Source organism: Lissotriton helveticus, chromosome 3_1 (genome assembly GCF_964261635.1).
Source record: "Lissotriton helveticus chromosome 3_1, aLisHel1.1, whole genome shotgun sequence".
In the NCBI taxonomy this organism is placed as follows: domain Eukaryota; kingdom Metazoa; phylum Chordata; class Amphibia; order Caudata; family Salamandridae; genus Lissotriton; species Lissotriton helveticus.
The window spans coordinates 1,848,053,359-1,848,075,224 of record NC_136061.1 but is presented as its reverse complement, the minus strand read 5'-3'; the positions used below and the strand labels follow the sequence as shown (position 1 = coordinate 1,848,075,224).

Below are 21,866 nucleotides of genomic sequence, written 5' to 3'. Positions count from 1 at the left end.
GCTACAGTTGCGGCAGGAGAAATGTCCGTGGGTGCGTTTCGGGGCGGCCTGAAAGCAGTTGTGGTCTCGTCCGGGGTTGAGTGCGAGGAGAGTGCTAGCGGCGTAGCGGGGTCTGGCGTCGTGGCTGTTGCGGGGACCAGGGTTTCTGGCGCTGGGCTTGGTCCAGGAGCGGACAGGAGCAGACGGGCTTGCCTCTGGCGCGTCTGCTGTGCGGCCGCCATTTGAGGTGGGGATGGAGGGAGGAGCAGCTGGGAGGCGGGAGCGGAGCGGGGAATCAGCTGGTGAGGGGGCAGGGGAGCAGCGGTGGGAACGGCAGGGTACCGAAGAAAATAAAGGGGGGGGGGGTGAGGGTTACGGCGCAAAGGGTACGGTTACAATGCCAACAAAACAACAATTACAGCAATGAGACAAATGAACACAATTAGAGAAAAGGCAAGCGCAGGCGAGAGCCCAGGAGCAACCGGGCTCAGAGAGACTTCAACTCACGGCAGCAAAGGTGGCGTGGAGGGAGAGGGCACGGACACACAGGTGGAGCTGTGCGGCATGGAGAGCGACCTGGCCAGCAGGCAGGGGTCGCTCTCACTGCTGCGCAGCGGCTGCCATTTGAGGCGGGTAGGGAGGGAGAGAGCAGCTGGGAGGTGGGAGCGGGGCGGCGAATCAGCTGGCGAGGGGGAAAGGCCCCAGAGGAGCAGCGGCAGGGTACAGAAGAAAAAAGGGGGAGGGGGAGGGTTACGGCGCAAAGGGTACGGTTACAATGCCAACAAAACAACTATTACAGCAATGAGAAAAATGAACACAATTAGTGAAAAGGCAAGCGTAGGCGAGAACCCAAGAGCAACCGGGCTCAGAGGGACTCGAAATCACGGCAGCAGAGTTGGACGGCTGCATGTAGAAAGACTTTAAGGGGAGTCAATGTGTTGTCAGAGACAACAATGCAGGGTGTTGCCTCAATCTAAGTTGCAGAGAAGTGGGGTGACTGTTATTAAGTCATTTTCCAGGGAGCAGTGTTCCATTTTATTCAGGAGGGGGAGTTTGTACTGTGCGGTTTTGGTTTTCGCTGCAGTGATCTCTCTAAATGAGAAGTCCGTATCAAAGATGAAATCAAGTGATTTTGCATTTGGTGTCAACGGGGTGATGGATGAACAGGCTGAACATCCTGTCAGAGAGCCAGACTTTAATTTGTAACTGTTTGCAACAATTTGCAAAGAGGAGGGGCCTTGTCTTGGTCAGATTTAGTTTTAGGTGATACTAGACAACCAATTCTACATGAGAATTGAAGACGGTTTTGACTGATGTATATCATGAGCTATTGTATTCCGCGTGGTTGGCACATCAATAGATCTCGCTGCTGGTACGAAGGGTTTCAAGAATGGTTGCAGATGAAGGGGCATGAGATAGGAATGTGGTGGGATCTTGAAGTGAGTGTGTCAAAAGCTGCAGCGGCAAAGTAGGATCAAGGAGCAGGGAGCATTGTTTTCAGTGATTGTGAGGTAATCAACAATCTGAAAGGTGGAAATCTCGGTGCGAGGCGAAACCTGAAGCCAGGCTGTTAGTCTTGTAATATGTTAGTCTTGCCAATCAGATCTTGCAATTGAATGAGGACTGCATTCTTAATGACTTAACCAATGAAATATAAGTGATTGACAATGAGTCCAGGATACGTTTTTTTTTAGCAGGGAAAGATGGTGTCATGTTTTAAGTGTTTAGGAAGGTTCCTTAAATGAGGGAGGTATTCACAATATTGAAATGGAGTCAAAGGGCAACTACCTCCAATGAATTACAATGGTCCTTTATTATTAACTATTGATCTGTTGGATCTAGAAACTGTTTTTGGAGTGAAATCTGCAAAGTACATAACAGATGGTGGATTATTGGCAAACCATAATCGTGCTGAACTGCATAATGCCAGTGGCCCTGCTTGTTGTGTATCACATGTCATTTCCTTAGGCCTCAGTGACACAGAGATGCTGTCAGATATTTCTCAAATGTTAAGTTATACTATAAAAAAAAAAAAAAAAAAAAAGACTGACGAGCAACATATTAATTTTTGCAGCACACCGTTTCAAATATGCTAGCTAAAAGGCTAAAGGTCTTCGAGGCAGTCTGAACCTGAGCAAAAAAAAGATATCAAACTATTTCTTCTTAGCAAGCCATTGTGTAGGTGCGGGTGAGAAAACCTCCCCCAATAAAAGTCCGTTGTTTACAGTAGGTAAAAACATTGTGAGGTACGGTGCTTATATGACACACTGTGCCATACTAAAAAAAAACCCTGCCACAGAAACAACACTTGTTTTAAATACTGTGCTAGGAAATAATGAGCATATCTCTTTGTGTCAGTTATCTGCCCAGTAAACCAATGAATACAAAACATTTCCAAGTAGTGGTCAAACATTCCCGAGCGCTAAAAAGGAGTTGTTGGTTATAGCTCAGGATGCAAGAGCTGTAGCAGAGGGACCTAGGTCATGCCTTGATTCCTCTTTACCTTCAAACTATTTAACTTACAGTAGAAATAATATCTTCTGTTGAAAAAAGACTGTCATATGTAAAGCATAAATTAACAGGCCAGTACAGTTATTAATCTCCTTCCGAAATACATACAAGATAGAAAAGTATTGAAAAGGGTATTAACAAGACACTGGGCTGTTATCAGTAGGACATGATGAATTTTTTGACTGTGAATTGCATTTGAAGATATTCAATTTGATGAAATGTTATATTATCTGGGTGATTTTATGTATTAAGATATTTTAAATATTAAGAATTGTGTTATTATAATTAAGGGCATATGTTTTTCAATTAAACAGGTCTCATTGCAAGGTTGGATGGGTAAAAGAATGCATTGGAGATGATTTCCGTGGAATGAGAGAGTTGATGAATGAATGACTATATGTAGGATACACAAGAGGTATTCGCCTTGATATGGGTGAAACGGTGGCACTCCTACTGCTTTGATTTGAGTGCTGCCTTAGACACTGTGTCACATACCGCGCTACTAAAAGCTTTACAATCTTTGGGCGTTGTCGGGACAGCACTCAAATGGCTCATTGTTTTTTTTACTTTTCAGGTCTTTTCCCCGTCAGCAAGTTCTATGCCCCATGCTTCTCCTTATGGAGTACCGCAGGGCTCTATCCTCAGCCCATTTGTTAGTTAATATCTACGTCAGACATCTGGCCACAATAACTGAAGAGGCTGGGTTGTCTATTTTTTCTTACGCGGATTACACCCTGCTAATCTTCTCCCTTTCCAACAATGAGGCGTGTAAGGTAACCTCTCGCCAGGTAGGGTTGCAAAACATTACAGGTTGGATGCATGCCAACCTGCTAAAACTCAATGGAGGATAAACTGAAGTATTAGATCTTGAGAAATACAAAGATCTTTGGGGCACCCAGCACTGGGCTCCTCAAATGGGCGCTCATTCCCAACCGGTGCAATTGGTCCGCAATCTAGGCGTAATGATTGACTACCAGCTATCAATGAGGCAGCAAGCAGTCAAGGTAGCCTCAACCTGCTTTACCATCCTAAAATGGCTCAAAAAAATACTTAGGATGTTGCCTGGTCCCACGCAAAGAACAGTGGTCCAGGCCCTTATTACTTCCAGGCTGGACTATGGCAGCGTCCTGTATTTAGGAGCCAATAACGAGGTGATTCGAAAACTGCAGGTAGTACAGAACTCAGCGGCCAGACTGCTTTGCCAGGTGCCTAGAAGGGCCTCCATTTCAAGCTCGCTCTTCGACCTTCACTGGCTTAGAGGGGAGAACTGCATTAAATTCAAGGTCCTGAGTTGTATGCATAAGATCAAATCGGGCACAGCACCCCAGTATCTGAGTGCCTTAGTTCATCCATAGCTCCCATCGCGCCTTCTTCGATCCTCTACAAAGGCCAAATTTTCAGTCCCTTGGACCAGATTGTCACATATGTGTGGCCGGTCTTTTTCTTACCTGGGCCCTTCACTGTGGAATTCACTCCCCACGCCACTTCGGCATGAAACTATCTATTTGAACTTTCGCAAAAGCCTAAAAACATGGTTATTCAATCATTAGTTTCTTCTCTTTCTGCTTTTGTCCGATGGCGCCTGGAAACCCCCGGGTGTGCGCCTTATAAAATAATAATAATAATAATAATAATAATATTCATTATTGTTGCTAATTTATGTTTCCCAACACCTAGGATTATTAACTTCTATACCTCCCAATAAATCGTAACTTATTTGAATTACAAATACACTTCAGTTTATACAAACAAGTTATGCATCAATATTTAATATTTTAACAACAAAGTCCTTATTTACATAGTTACACTAAAACATTCATTACTGGGTGCATACATTCATTAACCCACACATTCAATCATACATTTAGTTCCTCACAAATTAAAAGAACAAATACAATTCACATTTGTAGCCTCTAAAATGTAGTTCATAACAGTAACTTATACAAAGACATTAATAAACAGGAATATTTAAGGCAAGCTCTAGTGGCTTTGTCAATGCTTGTTTTTTAGGGGCTCGCTTCTTTCCTCCTCTGCCTGGCCATCGCACTTCAGACTATGGTCAGCAGGGGAGGGAGTGAGTCTGAGAATTGGCCTCACTGGGGACCAGGCGTTGCTCTGGCTGTTTGGCTATTCTCACATTGGCACCCCTGTGGGGCTAGCCTGGTACAAAAGCAGTGTAGTTCCCCTGATTCCTCCCCCGCAGGCCATCACCTTCAGGCAATGGCGGGCGGTAGTAAGCAGGTGCCACACTGAGAGGCCAGGTGATGTTGTGGCCATGAGCCTTCTACACCCCAGCCGCCCCTGGAGCAGCAGTAGCTGTGTCATTTTCTTTTCATACCTCCCCTGCCAGGTCAACGCCCTGAAGGGGTGAAGTAAGAGAAGCAGCCTCAGCCTTGGTGATGAGAATTTGTCACCTCGGCCCCAATGACTTTCAAGCCTTCCTGGAAGGCGTGTGAGTATTTGCATAAGCAACCTTTATTAAAACATTGTTAACTTAGAGAGGATGTGACATTAGGCCCAAAGCTGCCGACTTTGGAACTGGGAAACCAAGTTCTAGTCCCGGCGTCGAGTCAAGATCTTGTAATTCTGGGCAAATCACTTAATCTCCCCATGTCTAAAGTAAATATGAATTTGATCCTGTATATTGTAACTGGTTGCAGGGCTTGCTCTAGGGCGGTGCGTTTGGTGCTACTGCACCAGGTGCTGATTTCAATGGGAGAAGTGTTTGCAAGTTTATTTGGGTTTTAAAAGCATCTGCTGCCGCGTTCCTTGCCACCAGCAATTTCCAGATAACAATAAAAGTGTCAAAATGACTCCTGTGATTTAGGTTCTTCCTGGAGAGAGATCAGAGTTTTGTCTAGTTGAGGTTTTGACTGATCACAAATTAGCAGAGGATTAATATGCCTATTGCAAAGAATGTGTACCATGCAGATCACAAAGTGCATAAGAGGTAAATAGGTCACAGGTTTACTGCTTTGTCAAGAGACATATTTTTGTTACTTGCAGTTCATAAGTCAAAATCCTAATAGTGAATATAGAAGTGTCATCAAATAACTAAAAGCAAATGGCAAAGTATAGATTAGTGCATGGATTAATGTTGCAAACAGGGTTCATTTGGGTGGAAATCGATTCTTATTAAAGAGAACCCTCCAACTACAGTGTTCCGTTTTCAATCCCGAGTTTGTGCTTCTCCAGACCAAGCACTCCTACCAGTATGGAAGACATGTAACTCCTACACCTTGTAGTCCTCTACCTTATGTAACATTTCCTATAAGCTAATTTACACTTGTTGACTGATTGACTGAGAAATGTGTTTGATGCAAAGTGCTCTTACACCCTACCCTGGTATGAGTGGCTCTATAGAACTAATTAAATGCATCTGAAGGAGAGTGGTTATGGAGACTTGAGGAGCACTGTTAAAAGTTCCCATCAATGTAACTCCCCTTTCTGTTTTACCACTGTACAACTCCGTCTGTAAAATTAATAAAATTCTTTGAACACAACAAAAAAAGCTGATGGTGAGGGAATCCGTAGTGGAGGTGGTCACCGGGTGCAACCAGCGCTAAAGTTGGCCTTGACTGGTCGCTCGTGTAAATCACTCCAATGCCCTTGCTCCTAAGTAATCCTATATAAAACTACTGAAAAAGCAGTAAAAAAAAAAAAAAAAAGGTAATGTATTTATGTTTTAAGATTCTGCAATGGCTGGAACACGATAATCGAAAGGCACTCTTTATATAAAAACGTCCCAACTTTGTTAACGTCTTTTCTGTCTTAACTATTAGTCACGGGTGAATAAAGTAGCATTAGAACACATTTTAAAGTGCTTTCACCTTACTTTGACGGTTAAAATATATACTTATCAGACAACAAATACTGACTTGGAGTGATTTCCTTCACATTTTTATACCGGCTATAATAAAATACCTGTAAAAAAACTGCCCATGTGCCAACCGTACCTAGCTCGGATATTGTGGCCCTTGGGCCACTTTATTTCACCTCACCCGCCTGGCCAAAATGCAGTGCATTTAGTTTTCATCAATCTTACTGGTTCTATATGCTTTAAAACGTTTACGTTAGCAACTATTTATCTAAAAGGGAGTCAAATGAAACCAAAGAAATTGATGTTTCATGAAAGGCCACGATAAGCTAATACGGGCCACAATTTTGGGATTGCCCGGGCCCAATTGCGATCCCAGTCGGAGCATGGAAATTACCCACAACACAGCTTAGAAAACATATTGCACTAAAAAAGCAAAAGACCCACTAAAATACTGAAACACGGTATTCAATCTTGAGACTCACTTTAAAAATCTTAAATTGATGATTTAGCAGATTCCCATCCTTTTGCTTGACCTCCACTTACTACACAAACATCTTTTGAAAACAGGGTCTTCCAAAATGTTACGTCGGCCCCCAAATCATTAAAGACGGTACTGAATATCACGCGCACTACACCAGGCGGGTACGAAATGAGCGGGAACGCGGAAAGAGCTGGGAAGCGCCCCTGCGTGCGCCAGCCCGAGACCTTTCTCTGACGTCACGCTCGGAATACAAGCTCTTAGCCAGTGGCAGCGCAGGCTGAGGATGAGAAGGGAGGGGCTAGATCCAGCTGGGTGTCAAACTAGTATGGATCCCCGCATACCTACAGCTATGTTATGAGAGGAAGCACAGTAATCGTCGTTAGCCACATTGAATGCGACGGCCATCTTCAGATTTACTACTTGTAACACACTTGAGTGAGGCTTCTGTTAACCAACATGTCACTACTAATACAGTGCCCTCCAGCACAAGCAATATGGAAACAATATGTTCTTTATATTTTTATTTTCCAAAAACATAGCTGTAAACTATCCCAACATTTTGTTTGATGACGTATTGGTCTAAAATTGTAATGTTTGAAGAATGCTCTCGATTTAATTCCGAATCTATTTCAGTTCTCGGTAAGCTTTTTTCTTATGATTCTGCTGTATAAACATTCTTCTAGTGCCTGTGCAAGCTATCGTCGATGGCTGCCATCTCAAGGTCAGGCGGTAAAACTGCCGGGTTGTCAGTTTAATTGGTCACGCCCTTATACTAACGGAGAAAATGACAAACTAGAAAGCATTTGCCTGACTCTAACATGGTTATAGCGGTGGAGCGTAGCCTCGTCCATATGTGCAATCTGGTTTGTGTAGTTCCTGTCACTGTTGCGGGGGCGCGCAGAGGGCACAGCCTGGCTGCCAGGGACTGGTAAGGGAGGGCAAAACTGCTCTCAGAAGCTCTGCGCGTTCTGCTGTAACCCCGCCCCCCTGCCTCCCTCATCTTCCTCCGCTGCTTCCCGGCCCCGTTCCACAGCCCTAGCCCCGCTGCCGTCTCCGTCGTTGCCCACCAGCACCATGCCGGCCGTGTCCAAGGGGGACGGGATGCGGGGCCTGGCGGTCTTCATCTCGGACATCAGGAATTGTGAGTTTGTGGTTGCTTCATTTACTGGATAGAGAAGGGGGTAATTAAGGAATGTTGTTCACTGATGATTAAGAACTGTACAATAATTAGAGAGTTGTTGCTTTCACTAACCCCAAGAAAGGTTACGTATTGTGGGCAAGAAGCGTGGCGTTCCCTTGCTTGAGAAGGACTGTCTTCTGAGCAGGGTTGGGCAAGAGCGGTCCTTTTCGCTAGGCTGAGTAAGGGCTGCGCCAATCACAGAAATGGTCAACGGATGGTATGTCTGTGTGATGCACTGTTAATTCATGTGGTCAAGTGTTCTTGTGTAACGGAATAGGTGCTCATGTAAAGCGCTCAAGTACCTTCGGGTCCAGTTCGCGCTATGTAGAACTGCCACAAAAAAGTGATGTACACCACTGGCAATGGGCGTAATATTCACTGAGATGAATAAGGGCTTGTTATTCACTAGGGTCAAACGAATGTCAATTTTACTCTGGTGGGTAAGAAGTGTACTGTTCACTGCTGCGCAAAGGATTTATCATTCACCGATGTGTTCAAGGTTATGTCAAATACTATAGGTGTCACAGAAAATAGAGGTTTTAGTGCGGGTATGGGACTTAGCATTGAGTGAGGTGATAAAGACTGAAATGCTCTAGGATGCCAAGGTGTGTTACCAATCTCTGGAATCTGGGGACAGTCTCTGCAGTCAATGGACGTGCCATATACGGCACTGGGGTCAAGGGTTGTACTTCTATTGAAGAGAAGGGTAACGAATTGATCAGTCACTTTATCGGAAGAGGTGTGCTCCAACCACTGGTACAGGAAATTGGTGTAATGTTTGCTAGGGTGAAAGGAGAGTTTAACAGTCACTGCTCGGTCATTAGATTGAGCAAGGACTGTACTAATTGTTGCTTTGGGCAAGTGTATTCCATTCTCGGCTAGGTAGTGCTACCTAGTGCAATGCCCGTTATGTGACTGGCAACAGGTGTTGTAATCGCTTGATTGGTGGGGCAGGCATGTCTACCAATAAATAAACACATTAATCATGTATCTTTCTACTCTTAAGGGGCTATTTTTGATGAGTGTACCAGTCTGAAGGACTTCGAATTAGTGACTGCTGTACTGGTTAAGAGAGAGTGTCTTGGCTAAGGAAAATGCATTTGGAGCAGAATGGTTCGTGTATTTGCTATTCAAATGTTAGATTGAGGAAAGTTATTTGCAATATTTATGGACGAATTCTGATAGCCAATAGCTGGTTTATAAGAATTCACTGAAAATAACAACATATCCTTCGCCAGTGATGGACTTTACGGAAGGCACATAGAGGAAGAGGAAATGGGTGAAACTACTACACCAAAGCAAATGATAAACTAATGACTGGTGCGTGGTTAGCAGGATGAGGACTGCCCCTTTAGCAGAAATCATATCTGGGTTAATGGAATTGAAAGTGCCAGGGTCAGATGTGAGTGCACGAGGAAACTTGTTCTTCAGTATGGCATACTGAATGGACACTAGATGGTTCTTAACTTAAGTTGTAATCGTGGGTTAGGGCATTTGTTTCAATTCTTCTCAGTCAGATCTCGGCGGTTCCTTAATTGTTGTCCTTGAGCTACTGAATGGTGCCCCATGCGGTTTACATTGTCATAGCTAATATACAGGGCTGTGTGGCTTGTTGTTGTTACTGAGACTGGCTTTGTAGTTGAAGAGGAAACATTGTTTAGAATCCCGCAAATTTATAGTGTTAGACCTACATGTAACCCCAGGTACTGTTCAAGTCTGGCCATGCTATTTTGTATCTGCTGCTATCGAATTAAAGCTCTTTAGCTATGGTTTACTGAAATTTGGTTGCAGGAAAATTTCAGCGTTCCCTTAAATTGTACTGTCCCCTTGCTGGCTTATAAGAAGGTTTTCAACTTGGACATGGGAGAGAACCTGCTTTATTTGATGCTGTGGATTAAATCTGCAGTACATAGAAATTGGTTGCCTTGGACTCTGGGTTGTATTTAATCTCTTTGATGCAGTTGGTTGCGGATGGCTCTTTTAAAGTTTGTAGCTAGAGTCCAGTATATCTTTATGAAGTGGTTTGCTACTTTTCTGCATGAAGGCTTTCAGAATGTAAAGCTTCAAGTTATTTCACTTCCTCTGCTCTCGGATTTGTGTTCACCCAAGGTTTTCTTGTTTTTTCGATCTGTATGCCAACCTCTAATGAACCTAATTTCCAGCCATTAATTAGTTGGTATACTTTTTTGCCTATGATACTCAGATTGTCAGCACAGTTGGGCTCCAAATCTAATTGATTAAGAACTTGTTGGTTGACGTGCAATGCTGTCTGATGCCAAACTTGGCCTAGGATAATAGGTCAAGACAGAGGTCCCCTTATTTGGAGCTCTTCCCACCAGGCAGTTGCTTTGCCTGTAGCCACCCTCACTCCTGAAGCAGGTGCCCCTTCTTTCCTGTGAACTCACAAGTATAATAATGTGGGACTCACTTTGAAGGACACTTTATCTATGAATGTGCATGTTAACACCTTCATCAAACACATAGCGTTTTACCATGCCTGATTCGAAAGAGTAGCCATTAAGATATCGGCAATAGTTAACTCTAGGTTGTAGGCTTTTTGCGTTTGGATATCCACCAGATGACTCTCCTGAATGCAAAGAGCCTAGGATATTGGAATTTTCCCTGTGTTATGGCTTAAGTATCGGGCCCTGTTGCTGGAAGTAAAAGTGTCCTTCAGTAGTTGCTTGTCGAGGATAACATCCAATTTTAAACGTGTTGGCTTTATACCAGAGTTCAAATAGTATTTATTCAAAAATATTTTAGGTTGCCTTCTCCTTACAATGCTCTTTCTTCTCAATAATGATATTTTAACCTCTTGACTGTGGTGCAAGATCATGGTGACCTTTGGAGTGTGTCTTGGCAATTCCCTACCTGCCAATTTGCTGCAGAAATGTAAACCTCCAACATCTATCACATCTTCAGACTTTTCTCCTCTCCCTCACTTTGGGTCCTCTTACAGGTTCCTTTACAGACTCTGCCGTAGAGGCACCTGTAAGAGTGCACTATGTGAATGCTCTCATTCTTTCATTGATTCATTCATTCCAAAGGAGACCACAGGCGACTTGCATGCATATTCGTCCCAAAGAACTTATACAAATCCTTTCTTGCTGCTTGGCACCAAAGTGAGCCAACCTGCATGAGACACGAGTGGCACTCAATTCCTGCCACCAGTAATTGTTTTCTGTCCCTCCATGCTTCCTACACACTGACCACTGTCAAATCAGACCCAGTTGTCAGCCAAGAAACCCACCTTAGAAATCAAAACTTACAGCCTCTTTTAAAAATATCCATCCCAACGCTTTCAAGACAAGTTCTAGCTAACCCCAAACATTGCCCCATTTGATCTCAGAGTGACTCTAAACTACTTCATTGGAAAGCCTGGTGCAAAGTTGTCTGCAGAGGAATGGAAGGCAAAATCTCTGCAGTGTACCTGATGGTGGGTTCCTCATTTATGTACTCTACCCTTAACACATTTACCGTCTCTTCCGTTATCACCTTTATGTACTAGACCCGTAGCAAATATATGGACTTTACTGTTACCATATTTATGTACTCTACCTTTACCACATTTATGGACTCTGCTGTTATCATATTTATGTACTCTACCCTTACCACATTAACATACTCTGCCCTTACCATTTTTATGTACTCTGCCCTAAGCACATTATGTCCTCTACCATTATCATATTTATGTACTCTATCCGTACCACGTTGAGTATATGTAATTCAAAACAATGCACGTTAAAAAACAAGTAAAAGAAAACGAATATAGTGACTTTCCTTTCCTTTACTTGTATCTTCCTCTTAAGAGTTTTTCTAAAGGAAGAGGTGCAGCTTAAAAAGCTGTAATAGTGGGGGTAGTGAGGACAGTGTTTCTCCAATGTAGAATTCCTATGTGATTCTTTTATACAGAACATTTCAAGTCTGTACCAGTCTGCCATGAGCCGCCTCCACTCCAGAATCCTCCCCAGAAAATAGTGTCTCATTCCGTGGAAGTCCGGTTGTGGGCTCGGGGATCAGTCCCAGACTGGATTACTGTGTGTCTAAGATTCTCTATTATTCTGAGAGTTAAGTAGGATATTGCACTGCCACTACTCAGTTTCTCATGCTTACTGCCCTGATCTCCCTGTGCCCCCGCCCCCCCTGCCCGTGGTTATCATATAGGTTTACTAGCAACCAGGGCCGGTTCTAGGAGTTTTGGGGCCCTGGGCAGAAAGGGAATGTGCAAGGCCCCTCTAAATTGCATAGAGGTGACCCATTCTGGGTTGTCTGCATCTAAGTAGATGCCACCTGCTCCTGAAGCTGCAGCACCTCTGTCAGCCACCTACAAGCACCCCTTAACGCATCAAGGGCTGAAGGTGTGAGGGTTGCTCATATCCAGAAAGGGTTAATACTGCCAGGGAGCTAAACAGCAGGGCAACAGCCATCTGCTGGGCCTCTGCGTGGGTGGGGGTCATGGAGACCTATTTACTGTACAAACCAGAGAAATGTCTCTTCTTGCAACTTGCCCTTCACCTCGAGTTCCCCTTGCTACATCATAGCAGTGAGGCCAGGGTAGAGGGGCCTCCCAGGTGGTGCACTTGCAAAGGTGGCACCTTTCATGCCGTGGTCGGACTCTGTGCGGGCCCCAAGTTGAAGGGCTGACTACGTGGCCATGGGTAGCTGCCCATGCCTAACGCCTTCCCTCCTTGCAAAAAAATATGGCCACACTTTGTGCCCCTTGGCTGACTCTACCTGGGCTCGCTGTCCTTCAGAAAGTCCTCCTTTTAATCTGAGAGGGCTCCCAAAGGAGATGATGTCTTTCCTGATGATTTCATGGAAATATGAAAACTATTCACCCGTTCGTTAGCTGGCTGACGCCTATCAGCAGGGAAGAGGCCTGAGAGAGGGGGATTTCTCGAGAATTCTTCCTGGGAGGCTCAATTCTTCCTATTTGTGCCGTAGGCCAGATGTCTTCAGAATGGGGGACCTGAATTGATGTCAAGGGGGGACGGCAGGCTCTGGCCAAAAGGAGCATCATGTTATTAGAAATGTTTTTATTTAGGGAGTGTCTTTTTTTTTTTTTTTTAAACGAGGGGTTTTGGGGGGGCTCAGTGTTAAGTTTTTTTCTTTTTAAGATCACTACCATAGGCTGTGGGGAGCCCAAGAATAGCCTAGAGACGAATGTTGATAGCCTCCTGGCACAGCTATAACGTTCCGTGCTTTTGGTTTCTGTTTAGGGGGTACATCCTTTGGTGAGTACCAGCAGAATATTCCTGCACACTGTTGATCCCTGCTGCCACTTATAGGCACCAGGAGGCTCGCCATACCAGCATGGCGGTTCCGTGTTGTAGAGTCGCCCCTCATCGGAAGTAGGACTAGGAGTAGGAGACCTTAGTCTGTGTGTTGGCCCCCCACCCCCTCCTTTCGGATGACAGCCAAGCTGCGAGGGTGGAGATGGCCGTTTCTAGAGGTGTGGCAGTTATCGAAGCCCTGGCCATGTTAGTAACGCTTGCTCGCACATGGCAGGGTCAGATAATTCCTTCTCTGCCTTCGTTTTTCGTAATGTAATGTGCTCTCGCCCCTTCTCTCTTATTGTTTTTCCACCGTGCCTCTTTCCCGGCTCGTTGCTGGGAATTGGGGGCAGGAACAGGAAAATCTGACTGAATTCTCCGCATTCCTACACTGTCCCAGGGATTGTGTATGAACAGCAGGGCCTGGAGCAGTGCAGTGGACGGAAGGCTGCTTGCCAAAACGAATTTCACCTTTTGTGCAATTTAGCAGCATGAGACCTAAAGCTACGGTTCTTTGGGTGAATGATATTAACTCTGAGTTGACTGTCTATACAACGCACCCAAGGAGCTGAGTTACTTCTTGGCACTGTGTGACAATGTGTGAATATTGGTGAAGTGTGTGTTTATCAGTGTCAATGGAAGTAAACACCCCTTAACGTTGATAGCTTTTTGAGAGGCAAATGCTCTTGCTTGGTCTCTTGCCCTCTCTTCGAAGAGTGCCAAGTTGTGCCAATTTTGCCTTTTTGCATTGTGACTAGCTGGGTGAGAAATACAAACTACTAGACACAGACCTCTGAGCCCTACTGCACTTCTGACTTATTTCGATAAATAGTAACTTGTGTCCAGATCGAACTGTCTGTGCCAAGGAGTCAGACACAGTTACCTTATCCAGGAACAGATGATTCACCTATCCCCCCAGCATCTGTAACACAAGTTGGTATTTGTACTTTGACTTGGGAGCACTCGGTTTATTTCTAAGCCGTACGTATCGCGGTGACACATTAACTTTGCAGATTCTGTTTCTTGGTTCATGCCGTCTGCTGACACTGAGCATCAACCTCCAGCATGCAGATTGTCCATAAAGCGCCCCATAGGAGATGCAGGTCATGTGCTGGTTTTCTCGGTGGAGTTCTGCACTGTAGTGCAACACACATTTGGGCTCCTTTACTGTTGAAAATGGCCTTTTATGCAGGCTCACCCCCAAGCATTTTGCCTTCCTCGTTTTTGTTGACTTTAGGACTCTGGACACTTTACCACTGCTAACCAGTGCTAATGTGCACATGCTTGGTTCTCAAAATAGGGTAGCATTGGCTTATCCGTGATTGACATATTTAATTTACTTCTAAGTCCCTAGTAAAGTGCACTACATGTGTCCAGGGCCTGTAAATTAAATGCTACTAGTGGGCATGCATCACTTATCGTGTCACCCCCTTCAGTAGACCTTAAACATGGCTCAGGCCTGCAACTGCAGAGCCTGTGTGTGCAGTTTTAAACTGCCATTTCGACCTGGCAAGTTAACCTACCTGGACACAGGAACAGGGTTTCCCGTCACGAACTATTACCAACACCAGACGAAGGAATTGTATATGGAACGCATATTGATATAAAAATGGACATTATATACATTTTTTAGTAATAACCTGATTTTTTAAATGTTATGTAAAACATAGTCTGCATTTCTTGTGGGGTAAGCTTCAATCAGTTCACATTTTGGGTCATTGGTATAACTTGGGCGCTTAAACGGGCAGAGGAGAACAACCAACAATATTTTGTGAGTTGTGACATGAGGGATTCTGGGAAACGTAGTTTACAGCTAGAGACCAGTGAAGGTGGGGTTGCAGCATAGGTAGTCCGTCATCGAGAGCAGTGAGTTCCATATAGATGGTTGAGAGGAATCACCTGGAAGGAGCGGGGGTGGGGTGATATAAGAGCAAGTCTCACACAGTTACTGAGCTGCTGCAATTGCTAAGAAGAAACGTGCTGGGCACTGCAGGAAACATGATCGTGTTGTTAAGAAGCTTTGACGGTGATTCTGGGAAAGTGGGCAGACCACCAAATTGGACGCTGTGAGAATCGTTGTAAAACAGCACATGTCACGGTGAGCTAAATAATAGTACAATTGGTTTAAGGGAAGGGAGAAGCGATTCCTGACAAGGGCATGTTTAAGAAAATGCTTTTAACCTCAATAATGGGTCAATGGACGATGAAGGATGCTTTTTGGTGAAATAAAAGTGTGGGGACTGTGGAGGGTTACATGATCCTTGTTTGGTGTAACTCGATTTTCATTGAAACGCGGACAGAAATGAATGCAAGTTTTGTTTACAATAGACTGAGGAAGCTGGTCATTTAACTGCATGTGTAAAAATTATGATGTTGGTAATACATATGCATTCGTTTGTTTTTTAGATGCCCCTGATGAAGGGAAGTACCCCGAAATGCATTGGGCCTTTTTAATAAAGAAAACGTGGCATGTGGCAACCACCTCTCCTGTGTTTTTTGTGAACGTTTTAACATGAGGTTTGAATGAATAAAATTAATTGAAGCAAGTGAAAAGCGGTTAAAAGGAAATTGGAAGAAAATAAATGAATGAAGAGAAGAAAAATAATATAGCATTGATTGATTTGATTCATTTGGGTACTTGGCTGTGCTGCCTGCATGGGATCAAAAACCTCGTCCCTATATGTTAAGTTAACCTACCTGCCAGGTCCAAACCTTCCCTTTTATTACATGTAAGTCACTCCTAAGGTAGGCCCCAGGCAGCACTATGGGCAGGGTGCAGTGCATTTGAAAAGTAGGATATTTCGTTTTGACTTTTACATGTCCTGGTGAAAAGCTGCAAAATTTGTTTTTCACTGCTGCACGGCCTATTCCTCCCATAGGTTAACACTGGAATTGCCTTAAAACATCTTTTAAGTGTAATTTCCAATTGGAAAAAGATAGAAGTTTAGAGTTTGTTGTTCCTGCACTCACAAATGTGACTAAAATCTCAAGTTATGGTGAAGTCAGATTTTAAATTGCAAGTCTGAAAATGCCGCTTTTACAAGTTGGCGTTTTCTTACTTTAACCATTCCGTGCATCTGCTTGTCTCTGAATACACATCTAGGTGGTGTGCATTTCCTCTAGTCAGTCACAGAAATGGAGCTGGGGTGTGACATTTGCATCCTGATGGCCCATCACCAGGCTGATAGGCCTTTCTGAGGTAGATTGGGAGGAAGTAGCTGACACTTGCCCCTGAATAGGGCTGTGCCTCTCCCCACACACAGAGCTGCATGCCCCCGTGTAGTGAGTCTAGAGCCAGGAAAGGAAAGGCAGGGACCATGCGATCTTCAAGGGCCTCTTTGAAGCCCCCCCCCCACACTTCAAAGGCATATTTGGGTATAAATATTGGACACCTGACACCACCAAATCGGAACTTTGCAGGAACCAAGGACATTCTGCCTGAAGAAGAGCTGCAGTCTTACAAGAGGGACTGACACTTTGCTAACTGCATTACTGTGTTGGCCTAAGGCCTGCCGATTCCTGCGCTGTAGGAGGGATTGCCACTTTCTACCTTACCTGGGAGTGAGAAGGATTAGACCTGCTCTCTACATCCTTTCACCCAAGTTTCTCCAAGGGTTTTTTGGCTGGCATCCTGTTCTCCGAAGTCACAGGGTCACAAAAGACTTCTTGCAATTCTGCTGGGGTTGTTGGACTCTGGCATCTGTGAGTCCTACCCTTGCCTGAGGTGCCCCCTCCAGTTCTTGGACTCAGAAGTAGGGTCAGCAGTTGCTTTCTGAAAAATAGACCCAGGGGCAACTTTTGCCCTGATGTAACCAACGCAGTGCTGAGTTGACGGTGACGCAGGTCTTGACTGTGAGGTTTGACAATGGCGTAGCAGATCCCTCGTCACCGACTTAGAGGTTTGAGTTCACATTGACCCGACATCGTGAATTAGAACCGACGCATCACGTTTTCTATGTTGACGCTGCTCCATTATTAGCGGAGGAGGCTAACCTTGGCTAAGTACCCCTAAAGGGCCCCTCTGAGCTTGACACCGCCATGGCTAACTGGACTGCCAAACAACAAATCAAAATTTAGACCAACACTCATTGAGGAGAGTAGTAGCAACAGCTCAATGTGTACGGCTGGACTCAAACAACTGGATTTGCCAACCAATACGGAAACCAATTTAGCTCTAACGCAGTCACTGGGCCCCCTAGGATATTCGACAAGGTCGGACCAGATGCATCTGCAGAAGGAGGAAAAAACCCAAACTAAGTCCCAATTTTTAATAAATCTAGTGCCGGGACAAGTAGCAACAACATCTCCTCAGGCTCTTGGGGGCAGGGGGTGAGGGGGATGCTGCGTTTCGACTCCCCCCTCAACAACAACTAGCCCACAGCGGATCCCCACACAGGAAGAACTGGACCACAGAACGCAGCATTTACTGCCTGGGGACAAAGTTAACATCACAAAAGGTGTAGGTGATGCCACTGGAGATACAGGAAGCCAGACAGAGGAACAATCCAAGAATACCAACATCAACCTCAGTCCCATTCAGAAAAGGTTGACCAGCACTTACAGGGCTCGAAAAATCCAAAAGAATTGTACTAATCCTGCAGGACTAGTTCCTTAAATAATCTCCTTGACCTAACTGCAACCTACTTGTCCTCAGTCTCTGAAAGCAGAGCAAATGTGACAAGATAACCAGATTTAAAGACCTCTTTATTTCTCATTAACTTTGTGAGCAATAAAAAGGCCTTTTAAATCTGGTTATCGTGTCACATTTGCTCCGTTTTCACAGACAGAGGACAAAAGTTAGTTTGCTTTCCTATTCGCCAGAAAGAGCGAGTAGGACCTAAAATCAGCTCGAACTTGTTAAATTTAGCTTGCATATGCGAGCGGTCGAGAGGATTTTTCAAACCCTGACTTACAGCAACCCCATAACAACTTTACAGCAAGGAAATCCAAAATTACCAACTACCTCATCACCCCCTGCAGAAGAGAATCCATTTACTCAGCAAGGAGGACTTAGCGCTGGGCCCTTGGACCTAACACAGCAAGAGGAAGGAAAGGCGATCATCTCCTATCTGAACACTCAAGAGTGAGAAGATATGCTCGCCACATATTCACCAGATCAACCACAAAGAGAACCCGGCCCTAAGGATCCCAACAGGAACCAGCACACGCAATACTAACTAAAAATGAGTCAAAAGAAAGTGGGCCTGTGGAAAAGTAAATTTTGCCATGTTCTGTGTCCCTACGCCTCATCCATCATATGTTATGTGTGCATGACCAATATGCATATGTTATTCCCCATGACCGATTAATGACGCAATTACAGTTGTGTCCCCCTCTAGTATGTCATTTTCCAGTCCTCGTGAATACTACGAATATCAGGCCTAGGTAAAGTTATGTTGCCACGTTTCTCAGTGTGCACGTTATTCCATTATAAAGTCCCCGTTTCTAGGCCTCAAAAGGGCCCGGACATCAGATTCAGCTCCTGTCTCCTGAAAGCCTCGCTGAGGAGCGATACAGCCCCCACCTGTATCCTCGACCCTTCACTTACTTCCTGCTTCGCAGTGCCCGGTGCAGCCTGGCTCTGCCTTCGAGTCTGCCAAAAGTATGTTATAGTTCCAGTTATCAGTTCAGTCCTTCTTCTCTGCATTCCTAAGCTACTGAACTGCATCAATAGTTTCCGTCATTGTCTAGCCTATTCGGCTCCACGTTAGAGAAATACTGTATTAATGGTCATTTAATATTCTTCATCACGCACTACATGTAGAATAATGCATGGTCCAGTCTTAGAGTCAGTTAGCTTTTCCCCTCATGACTTCTAGTTTATATCAACATGTTCCCTAAACATCAGATACCAGATAGGGTTTAGGTACATGTCGCTCCGACCCTCCAGACTCTAGTCTCTGCTCCTAGCACAGAGTTCGTAGCCCCCAGCTTCTCCTAGTAACACGTCATTGCCAGTTTTCGCGCACCACCAGATTAGAGGTCCCGGCTCCTTAGGTAGCCCCCTCCAATGTTTCCGCCCCATTCATGACATATTCTGTTACGTTTGCATCACATGTCTAAGTATACTCCCAGTTACACCTCTTTTTACTGTTATCTTTCGCGACTGCTACGCGTCACGCCTTCTGCTCCACCCACTGCTACGCCTACTGCAATGTAATGCTATGTGTTTGCGCTCTGTATATAAGTTGATGTATTGTTATTAAAAGTTAGCGCGCTCATCCCAGATCAAGCCCCGGCAGCTGCTGGGTCATTCTATGCAGGTTGTCCTGATCCTGTCCTTATGCTGTAATAAACCTGCAGAAACTCCTACTACCTCGAATCTTGACTCTTATTTTATTGAGCTATCTGTTATTCATTCATTCATTCAAAAATAGATCCGGTATTATTTATTTATATACCACATAATGGCGCCCGAACAGGGACTTGCCCTTTCCCCACGCGTCGGTGAAGCCACGCCGACCCCCTGACCCTCTGCAGCCGTGACGGAACCATACCGGCCACGTGCAGATATTTCTGCTTCAAGTATCCCTCAGGCCCACGGAGGAGACGGAGGAGGCGGTCCAGCATCCGAACGAGACGGTGGAGGAACGCGGCGAGTCCCGACCAGAGCCCAAGCCGAGAGTCCAAGGTCCGAGGTATCCGGAGGCCCACCCGTAACTGAAGTCCGAGGTCCGTCGTCGTAGCAGTCCAGTCCCGTCCGAGGCCTTCCGTTCCGTGCTGCCTGGTGAGTACCATTGCTGGGGTAGTATCTAGACAGGACCAATCTAAATTGACTCCTGGTCCGTGGGTTGGTGGTGCCCAGACTCACAAACGAAGTGTTCACCTAGGTGGATACGGGTCTTGATGCGTCCCTTTATGGGACCGGTATGTTCCGTACTGTTATAGCAGTGCATCCAGTAACTCTAGTCTGTTCCGTTCTCGAGAAATTCTGTTCTGTTTCTGTTCTCAGTATTCCAGGTAATATTCTGTTCGAACTGTTATTTCATAATGTTCTGCATGTATTTTAATGTTGTGGTATGAGTGCGATGTGATTTCGTGTTTTTATTGTATATTGTATTGTCTAGATTACAGTTCAGTCATGCCCATATTTTCCAAGTTACGTCAGTTAAAAACTAGAAAGGGTTTATTAGAAGAAGCAGTTCCTGTCCCGCCCAGGGACAGTCCAGGTCATTTTATGTATCAGAAACATGGCATAAGCGCCATATTATATCTAGATTTATGGGTAGAGTATACCAAACAGTTAGAAGAAAAGTATAGATGGCCCGTATCGGGTACATGGGATGCCGAATGTATCATGCGAGTAGAAGAAGCATTATGGAAAAAGAAAGCCAGACAGTCACAGAAAGATGCCATCGAGTTATGGCGTAAGGAAGCTCATAGAAGAACTGAAAAGGAAGTCAGAAAGTCGGAGTTAAGTAGAGAATCCCAGGAACGAGCCCAAGAAAGAGAATTAATCGAGATAGGTGAACAAGTCAAAACCGAACAGTCAGACAGACAGAGGCATGCCCTCATTAAGGGTATGTATCCTCTTCTTGCCGAGGGCTTGCCAAAAGCGACCCCAGAGGCATCTAGTAATTTCTCGCCACCATTAGTTCCGACCAAGCTACGTCACAAACCGACCGCAGCTGATATTTTTATTTCGTCCTATTTGGACGACACAGTCCCAGAATATGCAAATCCTGTTCGCGCTCCGCCAGTCCCTGTAAACCAGGTAGTTCCCGCTCCTCCAGACACCGGAGTACCTGTTACGGTACCCCCGGGTCAGCCCGCCATACAAGTCCAGCCCACGTTACAATTACCGACCTTGCCAGGACGAAGAATGTCAGTCGACGATTCTAGTCTAGGGGCCGCAGGAGGAGGTCTTCCTCAAACCCCGCCGCCACACAAGCGTTTAACATTACTCGAATTACATGCTCAAGCGTTACAGCGCACGCCCAAACATCAGTCTGTTACAGAAATCAGACAAACCCTTAACGAATGTGTCTATGATCCAGTTCCAGGCGAATATAATATGGTTTTATATTCCTTACGTGTAAGGAGAGTGACCGAGTATCTAGTCACCTTACCGAATATGAAAGAAGATCTAGACAGAATATATCGTTTCATCCGTACAGGGGATGATCCAGAAAGTATTGGCGAGATTATGTCTCAAAGGAAAGCCGAGATCCAGCTCATGATATTAAAGTTCCTGATCAATTGTCTAATAAGAGAACAAGATTACCCGTCTAAAGATCCGGCCGAAATGAGAATCCTGACAAGGTGGAGTGATAATATAGCCGAGGGTAAGCACAAGACCGTCAGTGCCATGGAAAGTATGTACAAGAAAATCCGTAAAGAGATAATAAAGATACACGAACAGCGTAAAGCAGCACAAGTAAGCGAGAAAGAAAGTATCTCTGATCCTGAAGAAGAAGACGAGAATCCCGCCAGAATAGCGTATGTAGGAAAATCTAGATTTCCAGATCGCCATTTACGCCTAGAACGCAAGTCTATTTTCCATCATCAAGCGCCAGAACAAGGTTCTCTAGAACAAGTATTTCAAGCTACCGATCACATTCTGAAATCACGAGTCGGTTACAGTGAATTAAGTACTATGCATGAACAAGAACTAGCCCGATC

At 44.9% G+C, this 21,866-nt stretch overlaps 1 protein-coding gene and 1 long non-coding RNA gene across 3 annotated transcripts in view; one reads left to right on the top strand and one right to left on the bottom strand.

Moving 5' to 3' along the window:
* The window catches only part of LOC144823894 (uncharacterized), a 201,323-nt gene extending 194,365 nt beyond the window's left edge, over positions 1-6,958 (bottom strand). Inside the window, exon 1 of the long non-coding RNA XR_013608852.1 lies at positions 6,793-6,958. This is a non-coding gene — a long non-coding RNA (uncharacterized LOC144823894). The remainder of the gene's footprint in view (positions 1-6,792) is intronic.
* AP2A2 (adaptor related protein complex 2 subunit alpha 2) overlaps positions 1-21,866 on the top strand; it is a 537,324-nt gene that overhangs the window by 30,352 nt on the left and 485,106 nt on the right. The window contains exon 1 of one of the 2 annotated variants that reach the window (XM_078682785.1): positions 7,549-7,932. The exons of the other annotated variant lie outside the window; for it this stretch is intronic. Within the exon in view, the coding sequence (XP_078538911.1) occupies positions 7,866-7,932 (67 nt within the window). The 5' untranslated portion in view covers positions 7,549-7,865. Of the gene's footprint in view, positions 1-7,548; positions 7,933-21,866 lie in introns of those variants that run through there. 2 annotated transcript variants of the gene reach the window in all.